Below are 9,875 nucleotides of genomic sequence, written 5' to 3' on the forward strand. Positions count from 1 at the left end.
GAAGCTGTCAGCTCAGCGCAGCCTCAAAGGGGTATGATTGATGCCAATGTCCCTCTCTCTGCCTGGGTCTCCTGCTGAAGCTGGGTTTTGCTAACTTTCTGACCGTGGTCTAGGCGAGCCGAGGATCCAGCCCGTGAGGCGTCTCCCTTTCTGGTCGCCCTTCGCTTTCCTGGACAGCAGATGGGGACAGACCACGTACCCGCCTCCGGCGCGTGGGCGCATCGGCAACGCCTCCTCCCCGCCTCCTGCGGTCTTCCCGCACCAAGTGACGGCGCTGCCCCGCCCACCTCGAGCGTCACGGCACAATCCTTGAACTACAACTCCCAGAGGGCCGAGCGGCGGCGCGCGCTCGCCACCCCCCCCACACACACACACTCCAACTACATGTCCCAAGAGGCATTACGCGACCGCTCCTTCTCCCACCGCGCAAGAACGGAACCGCATTTGCTTTCCGGCTGGTCTCTAAGTGAGCTCTGTGTGTGATTGTGCTGCGGTCCATTCCGGACGCTTCTGTCACGTTCATTTAGGGCCTGTGGTTGTGCAGGTAAGGCTTAATTAAGGACTTCAGTTCACTTCTGCGAGGCCTGGGCAGATTTCGTTGCTGGAGATAACTGCCACGAATGCTGGTTCAGGATCAGAACTAGTAACTTACGTTTCTTTGGTAGATTGTAATTTACGGTGTTTTTTTGTTTTGTTTTTCCTACTGTGGTCGCCGTTACGCAAGGACGTGTAAATTCCCACCGTATGAGAGCTGAAGAGTTGGTTCGGGTGTAGATTGGACTATAGTAGCTACTAGGAGTCCCAGAGCCAGACGTGCAAATGTTTTCTTAGTCTGAACCCTGTGTCCTGTTCTTTGCACACTGTTCAGAGTCTAGTTTCTTTTTGGCTAAGAGAGTTGGTGTGCGGGCATCTGTTATTTCTTTTCCAATAGAATGATGGAGTCCGGTGATGGTGGTGCACGCCTTTAATCCCAGCACTTGGGAGTCGGAGTTCAAGACCAGCCTGGTCTACCCAGCTAGTTCCAGAACAGGCTCCAGAGCTACACAGGGGGGAAAAAAGGAATGATGGAGAGAAACCAGTGCGATCAAGTCTCCTGTTAACAAAGTCTAACAAAATCTGTAGGGAGTGTTCTCTGTATAACCTAGTCATTCATTCACTCAGTGTTTTCTGTCGAGTTGCGCTACTATTCTACCTACTAGAGATAGGGTAGCAAACAAAAATACCCCTTCCTTCTAGCTGTGGGGAGACTGAATGAAAACAAATACCCAGTTGTAGTGGCTTTTCATTTGTTGTTTTGTTTTGTTTTTCGAGATAGGGTTTCTTTCCTCCCAAGTGCTGGGATTAAAGGCGTGCGCCGCCACCGCCCGGCCTGGCATTTCATTTGTATTTTAATAAATAAAGCTTGCCTGAAGACCAGAGAGTAAAACAACTCCTCTTGTTAGCCTTGGAGACCAGGCAGTGGTGACACACACCTTTAATACCAGTAGCCACATTAGTTGCCATAGAAACCGGGCGGTGCATGCCTTAATCCCAGCCCTAGAAGGGAATATAAAACAGCAGGAGGCAGCAGCTCACAGACACAGTCTCATTCTGAGATTCCTGGAGGCAGAATCAGGATCGCCATTTTGAACTGAGGTCGAGGTAAGAGCCATTGGCTGGCTGTTTGGCTTTTTGGATCTTCAGGTTGAACCTGGATTCTCTCTGAGTTTTTATTTTATTAATCGTTGCCTCACCCAGTGAGTCATAAGGCAATATAGAGCTGTGCAGAAAAGATAAAGGGATGAAACTATTGGAAGATAATATTAATTATAAATGCTTGGCCGATAGCTCAGGCTATTACTAACTAGCTCTTACAACTTAACCTATTTCTATTAATCCATGTGCTGTCCCGGGGCTAGTAACATCTCTATTCCATTTTGTGTGTCCAGCTCATTCTGCATCTAGCTAGGGACTGCTCTGACTCTGTCCTTCCTCTTCCCAGCATTCTCCCTCTGTCAGGCTGTGTTTCCCAATCCTTCTCTGCCCAGCTATCGGCCAATCGGCTTTTTATTAACAGTTATAGCAGTACATATTTACAGTGTAGAAAGATTGTACCACAGCAGTGGCCTGATGTAATGATTGGGTCTGATGTTTAATTTGGGTTCTAGGTCACAGCTACACAGAAAAGATGAGCGAGGAATCCAATGATGACAAGAAGCCAACGACTAAATTTGAACTGGAACGAGAAACAGAGCTTCGATTTGAGGTGGAGGCATCTCAGTCAGTTCAACTGGAGTTGCTGGCTGGCATGGCAGAGATCTTTGGCACAGAGCTGACCAGAAACAAGAAATTCACCTTTGATGCTGGTGCCAAGGTGGCTGTTTTCACTTGGCATGGCTGTTCTCTGCAGCTGAGCGGCCGGACCGAGGTGGCTTATGTCTCTAAGGACACGCCCATGTTGCTTTACCTCAACACGCATACCGCCTTGGAGCAGATGCGGAGGCAGGCGGAAAAGGAAGAAGAGCGAGGCCCCCGCGTGATGGTTGTGGGCCCTACTGATGTGGGCAAGTCCACGGTGTGCCGGCTGCTCCTCAATTACGCAGTGCGCTTGGGCCGCCGTCCTACGTATGTGGAGCTGGATGTGGGCCAGGGCTCTGTGTCCATCCCTGGGACCATGGGGGCCCTCTACATCGAGCGGCCCGCAGACGTGGAGGAAGGCTTCTCCATCCAGGCCCCTCTTGTGTACCATTTTGGCTCCACCACTCCTGGCACCAACATCAAGCTTTATAATAAGGTCAGTGCTGGAGCTAAGGTGGGGTGAGGGAAAACTTAAATCAGGGTAGGAAGTAGGGCATTTTGTTACTTAAAGTGGAAGAAATTAGCTGTGTGGTGGTGGCACTTGCCTTTAATCCCAGTACTCGGGAGGCAGAGGCAGCAGGTATCTGAGTTTAAGGCCAGCCTGGTCTACAAGAGCTAGTTCTAGGACAGGCTCCAGAGCTACAGAGAAACAATAAATTTTTGCCCTCAAACTTAATCACTTTGGATTTAGAAGAAATCTAAACCTAAGTCAGCTTCAAATTGCTAAACATTTTGTGGCCGTATTCTTTTTTTTCCCCTTAGAAAACCAAGCATTTTTTTATATTTAATTAGTTTATTTATTTGTGTTTTTCGAGGCAAGATTTCCTCTAAGTAGCCTTATCTGTCCTGGAACTTGCTCTGTAGACCAATCTGGCCTTGAACTCCAAGAGTGAGCTGCCTCTGCCTCCCGAAGTGCTGGGATTAAAGGCATTTGTCACCATCTCCTGGCTTTATTTTTTGGTTTTATGCTAGAGTCTTGTACTGAGACCCTGTCTCATAAAAGAAAAAAAAAAAAAAAGAAAGAAAAGTGGGAGCCGGGTGGTGGTGGCGCACGCCTTTAATCCCAGCACTCGGGAGGCAGAGGCAGGCGGATCTCTGAGTTCGAGGCCAGCCTGGTCTACAAGAGCTAGTTCCAGGACAGGCTCTAGAAACTACAGGGAAACCTGTCTCGAAAAAACAAAAAAGAAAGAAAGAAGAAAGGAAGGAAGAAAGAAAGAAAAGTGGGGAGGGGGGGGGCTTAGGGTGTATTTCCCTCGCCACGCACATTTCAAGGCTTGTGGTTGGGTTCCCAGTCCTGTATACAGGTACCAATTTAATTCTAAAAAGGAACTGAAATAGATGGATTTGGGAACTGGAGAGATGGCTCGGGGAAGATGAGCCTTGGCTGCCCTTCCACAGGACCTGGGTTCAATTCCAGGGTCCAAGCACCCACATGACAGCCTGTAACTGTGTAACTCCAGTTCCAGGGAATCTGACACCCTCAGAGGGACATTCATGCAGACAAAATACCAAACCAGTGCACATAAATTTGTCTGTGTTATTTTTTTAAAATTTATTTTTTTTTTTTTTTACTGTGTTATTTTTATTTTATCTGTCTTGTGTTCTCATTTTGATCTTTTCCAGATTACGTCTCGTTTAGCTGACGTGTTCAACCAGCGGTGTGAGGTGAACAGAAGGGCTTCCGTGAGCGGCTGCGTCATCAACACCTGCGGCTGGGTTAAGGGCTCCGGGTACCAGGCCCTGGTGCACGCAGCTTCAGCCTTCGAGGTGGACGTGGTAGTGGTTCTGGATCAAGAACGACTGTACAACGAACTGAAAAGGGACCTGCCTCATTTTGTTCGAACTGTGTTGCTTCCAAAATCAGGGGGTGTGGTAGAACGCTCCAAGGACTTCCGGCGGGAATGTAGGGATGAGCGCATCCGTGAGTATTTCTACGGATTCCGAGGTTGTTTCTATCCCCATGCCTTCAATGTCAAATTTTCTGATGTGAAAATCTACAAAGTTGGGGCACCTACCATCCCAGACTCGTGTTTACCTCTGGGCATGTCTCAGGAAGACAATCAACTCAAGTTAGTACCTGTCACCCCTGGCAGAGATATGGTACACCATCTCCTGAGTGTCAGTACCGCTGAGGGGACAGAGGAGAACCTTTCTGAGACCAGTGTGGCTGGGTTCATTGTGGTGACCAGTGTGGATCTGGAACACCAGGTGTTTACTGTGCTGTCTCCAGCCCCTCGCCCGCTGCCTAAGAACTTTCTTCTCATCATGGACATCCGGTTCATGGATCTCAAGTAGTGATTAGCAAGAGCCTCGCTTTCTGGACCATGGAAATCTGGCCATCACCCAAGGCAGAAGGAATGAGATTTGGGGATCTTAAGGAGCTGACGAGGAACATCTTGTAGGAAGCACAGGCTCTGCCTCTGAAGACAACAACGGTAGGAGCTAGACTCCTGTACTCTGAACCAAGAGGAGAAACTATGAAAAGAAAATAACTATTTTTTTAAAGATCACCTAAGGTGCCACTTTAAATATTCCAAGACCCTGGATAATCCCATGTCTTCCACTGTGCTACCATGAGGGGATTTTTGTTACTGCTTTCTGGTCCATATATAGTTCTTGTTATATAACCAGATGAAAGTGAGATAAAGTTCAAACTTGAAAATAATTATTTTAATAAATAACATTGCCATATCATAAGTTGTTGTGATTGTTTTTTAATTTCATTTCTCTACCGAAGCATTATAGAAACTATAGGAAAGATTTATTGCTAAAGTGTTGTGAGGAGGAGAACCCAAGAACCTACTTGTGAGCTGAGTATGTTTGTTTGTTTATTTATTTATTTATTTTGAGACAGAGTTTCCTTGTGTAACCTTGCTTGTCCTGAAACTCACTCTAGACCAGGCTGACCTCAAACTCACAGAGATTGAGCCTGCTTCTACTTCCTGAGTGCTGGGGATAAAGGCGTGTGCCACCATGCCTACCTGCCAAGCTTGTTTTTATGATGGTTCCCTCTTGCTTCACACTTAGATGGTAAACCTGTTTCCAGTGCTGGGTGTACTCAGAGATTAGAGACTGGCAATAAACCGGGCGGTGGTGGCGCACGCCTTTAATCCTAGCACTCGGGAGGCAGAGGCAGGCGGATCTCTGTGAGTTCGAGACCAGCCTGGTCTACAAGAGCTAGTTCCAGGACAGGCTCCAAAACCACAGAGAAACCCTGTCTCGAAAAATCAAAAAAAAAAAAAAAAGAGAGACAGGCAATAATCTTGGGATGGTTTCAGCTCTATTTCCTAGAGATAGCCCAATGCCTTAAAAAAAAATTATGTATGAGTGCTCTGTCTGCATGCCTACATGCTAGACTAGAGCATCAAGCATCCGATTTTTAAAAATTTATTTATGTATGCTGAACTGTCTGCACGCCTGCCTGCTAGAAGAGGGCATCAGACCTCATTTTAGTCGGTTGTGAGCTACAACGTAGGTACTGGAAATTGAACTCAGGACCTCTGGAAGAGCAGAGCTCTTAACTGCTGAGCCATCTCTCCATCCCCCGGTCATTACCTTTTCATTAAAGCTATCCTTCCTGTTGTCTGTTTGTCTAGAATCAAGTTCCTGTGTTCAAATGTACTAAAGCTGGGCAATGTATACAATGTTCTGCCTGCATGTATGTTTGCAGGCCAGAAGAGGGCACCAGATCTCACTACTGATAGTTGTGAGCCCCCATGGGGTTGCTGCGAATTGAACTCAGGATCTCTGGAAGAGCAGCCAGAGTCCTTGACCTCTGAGCCTCTCTCCAGCCCTATCCCCCAATTCTTTATTGCGCACATACGTGCTCATTAGAAACTTCAAAGTGGGGAACAAAATAAAGTTTTATGAAGCTTGCAGCAAAAGAATAAAAAAGGCAAGTAGGATACAGAAGCTTAAATTTGGGCATATGGGACAGTCAGGAAGGGCCCTTTCTGAGAGTACATCCCCAGAAGACCTGGAAAAGTTAAACGGCATTTATGCAAAAGCTTCCTCGTAGAGGAAAATACAAAATCAAAAAAACAAAAAAAACCTGAGCTTAATGAAGGAGAAAGCAGTGTGGTTGGGTGTAATGAACCAAACAAAGTAAAGGTGGGGCTGCAGGGAGCTGGAGAGACCAGAGAAAGTGCTCATGAATTCGAGTCAAGCATACTGTCCATCCACCGCAGCAGGAGACAAGGGACTAAGACCGACGCAGGGCACGTCACACTCGACAGACTTCCTTCCAGCATCTCCATCTTTAAGATGATTGCCGTGTGGAAAGCTGACGAGGGGGCGGGGCTCTGGGGAAGCCTGGGGCCAATGGGGTGTCTTCGTGTTGGTGTCGAGGTGTGACTTGGTGGGGGACAGAAAGATGGCTGCAGATGAGGGGAGTGTGACCATCTGTGCTTGGGGATATTTGAACGTCCAATGGACTTGCTGGTGAGAGTGATGGTTAGAGAATGGGATCGAGGATGATGACTCGTGGTGGGGTCTCTGTGTGTGTGTGTTTTACATTTTATGTGTGTGAATATTTTGCCTGTGTGTGTGTGTGTGTATGTGCACCACGTGCATGCAGGTGACTGGGGAGGTCACAACAGGGTGTCAGATCCTGACCTGAAGTTTAGCCTGTGAATGCTTTCTGGGTTCTGGGAATCTCTGTAACAGCTCTGCCAGTCCTGGAGCTCACTCTGTAGACCAGGCTGGCCTCGAACTCAGAGATCCACCCGCCTCTGCCTCCCGAGTGCTGGGATTAACGGCGTGCTCCACCATCACCTGTCTATGGGAATCAAACCCTATCCTTTGAAAAAGTAGTAAGTGCGCTCTCTCTCTCTCTCTCTCTCTCTCTCTCTCTCTCTCTCTCTCTCTCTCTCTCGTTTTTTCTTTTTTCTTTTTTTGTTTTTTGAGATGGGGTTTCTCTGTGTAGCCCTGCCTGTCCTGGAACCTGCTCAATAGCCAGGCTGGCCTCCAACTCAGATCTCCATGCCTCTGCCTTCCAAGTGCTGGGATTAAAGACCATGTAGTACTCTTTTTTTTAAAAAAAATTTATTTATTATATATACAACATTCTGTCTCAATGTATGCCCCCACGCCAGAGGAGGGCGCCAGATCTCAATACAGATGGTTGTGAGCCACCATGTGGTTGCTGGGAATTGAACTCAGGACCTCTGGAAGAGCAGCCAGTGCTCTTAACCTCTGAGCCATCTCTTCAGCCCATTTTTTTAAAATATTTTTTTAATATTTATTTATTTATTATGTATACAATATTCTGTCTGTGTGTATGACTGTAGGCCAGAAGAGGGCACCAGACCCCATTACAGATGGTTGTGAGCCACCATGTGGTTGCTGGGAATTGAACTCAGGACCTTTGGAAGAACAGGCAGTGCTCTTAACCTCTGAGCCATCTCTCCAGCCCCCCCATGTAGTACTCTTGACTGCTGAATGCGTGTGTGCACTGTTGAGACAAGGATCACTCTCAGACTCAGTGTGCAGCCTGCAGAACTCCTCCACAGTACAGGTGCTGGAGTTACTACATGTGCCACCATACCTGGCTTATATAAGTTTTTTTAAAAATGTATGTCTTATGTATGAATGCCTTGCAAGTATACCTGCATGCCAGAAGAGGGCATCAGATCCTATTATAGATGGTTGTGAGCTACCATGTGGTGGCTAGGAATTGAACTCAGACTCTCTGGAAAAGCAGTCAGTGCTCTTAACTGCCGAGCCATCTCTCCAGCTCCATAAAAAATTTTAAAATTTTCAACTATTTTTTTATTTTTATTATTTATTTTTTGAGACAGGGTTTCTCTGTGTAACAGTCCAGGCTGTCCTGGAACTCGTTGTAGACTAGGCTGGCATCCAACTCACTGAGATCTGCTTGCTAACTCAGCCTCCTGACTCAAGGTTAATTTTATTAGCACAAATGCAAACTCGGGGTTCACAGTGTAATCGAATATCTCCCAACATACAGAAAGTATTTTAAGCACTGTAATTTAGTAATTTACGTGCTGTGAAGATGGAAATGAGGAACAAGAGATGGAGGTAAGAGGCCAAAAAGGGCTGGGATGCAGTTCTAGGGGCACGGCTTCTGCTCAGCTGCGTAAGGCTTTGGATTCCACTCTCAGCACTGGAAAAAGAGACAGGCTGGTGTGGGGGTGGGGACAGAATGTGAAGCATACTGGGAACCAACCAAAGAAACCTCCCTATGGATCCGGAAGCACTGATGTGGATCAAAACTGGCCTTGGAAAACAGTCTTGGCATGGTGGGGGATAAACTTTCAAGGTACTGCACACGGAGGATGCTAGGGGCAGACTTATCTTTCAAGAGTTGGCCAGACGGCTTAGCAGATAAAGGCACAGTTGCTAAACCTGACAGCCTGGAGAAAACTGACTCCCACAAGTTGTCCTCTGACCTCCATACATGTCCTGTGTCACGTGTGTGCCTCTTCTACCTCATGAAAATAAGGAAGAAAGTATGCAGTGAAGGGACTAGGATCCAGAGAACAAGGAGAAGGGCTGTCTTTTTGTTGGAGGGAGGCTGTTTGTTGGTTCCCGCTGCTCTCCGCTTGTTCCCCCCCAGCCGCCCAAAACTGAAATAATCACAGAAACTGTATTAACTAAATCAGTGCTTGGCCCATTAGCTCTAGCTTCTTATTGGCTAACTCTTACATAATTTAATCCATTTTTATTAATTTGTGTATCACCACGTGGCTGTGGCTTACTAGGTAAAGTTTGGGCATCTGTCTGTCTCCAGTGGGGCTCCATGGCTTCTCTCTCACTCCACTCTCTCTCTCATTCAGCTTCATTCACTTAGTTTTCCCCGCCTAGCTCTGTTCCTGTACAGCTTTGCTATAGGCCCAAAGCAGTTCCTTTATTTGTCAGTGGTAATCACAGCATACAGAAGGAAAGCACCAGGTATTTCTTGACATACTTGTCAAAGTAATTTGTTTCAAATGTGATGATCTGGATAATATATTGTTTTGGTCTATTTTTTTTTTTTTTTTTTTTTTTTTTTTTTTTGAGACAGGGTTTCTCTGTGTAGCCTTGCCTGTCCTGGAACTTGCCTATAGACCAAGCTGGCCTCGAAATCACAGAAGTTTTTGTGTTACACCCTATGAAACCTTCTTTCTGGAGTACACATTTTGCGATCTTAAGGAAAGGAGAATGGAATCTCTGTTAATCCTTGGGACAGAGATTACGCTTTGCTAGTGCTCGTCCTGCTGAAGCTGAGCTAAACAATCCAGCGGTCTAACGTCTCTAGAGATGCTAAGGCATTCAGTACCTCTGGCTGAATGGTGGAATGCTTTTTCCATTTGGTGTGGCCTGGCCAACAGACATGATTGTTCGCCAGGTTCTGAGTAGAAAAATCGAGCTGGCAGATGGGCCAGTGGGTGACAGTGCCTGCCGGGCAAGCCTGACTACCTGAGCGGCATCTGGAAGCCAAGAGAGCCAACACCTGAAAGGTGTTTCACCCCACCCGCCTCTTTCATATAGCTGAGGATTTGAAAAGTAGTCAACACGAATCAGTCGTAATAAATGCT

General features: G+C 46.8%; 1 protein-coding gene across 1 annotated transcript; it reads left to right on the forward strand.

Moving 5' to 3' along the window:
- Nucleotides 1-427: 427 nt before the first annotated feature.
- Clp1 (cleavage factor polyribonucleotide kinase subunit 1) lies at nucleotides 428-5,034 on the forward strand. Its single transcript, XM_038337132.1, has 3 exons — nucleotides 428-547; nucleotides 2,149-2,773; nucleotides 3,961-5,034. The coding sequence occupies exons 2-3, from the start codon at nucleotides 2,168-2,170 to the stop codon at nucleotides 4,630-4,632; spliced, it is 1,278 nt and encodes a 425-aa protein (XP_038193060.1). The 5' UTR covers nucleotides 428-547; nucleotides 2,149-2,167; the 3' UTR covers nucleotides 4,633-5,034.
- Nucleotides 5,035-9,875: the final 4,841 nt, after the last annotated feature.

This window comes from Arvicola amphibius, chromosome 7, assembly GCF_903992535.2.
Source record: "Arvicola amphibius chromosome 7, mArvAmp1.2, whole genome shotgun sequence".
NCBI lineage: Eukaryota > Metazoa > Chordata > Mammalia > Rodentia > Cricetidae > Arvicola > Arvicola amphibius.

What these genes read in the sequence shown, in the direction of transcription:
- Clp1 (XM_038337132.1), top strand. Translation starts at nt 2,168, where the DNA reads ATGAGCGAGGAATCCAATGATGACAAGAAGCCAACGACTAAATTTGAA. An exon ending in ACATCAAGCTTTATAATAAG is followed by an intron (nt 2,774 to 3,960) that starts GTCAGTGCTGGA and finishes GATCTTTTCCAG; the next exon opens with ATTACGTCTCGTTTAGCTGA.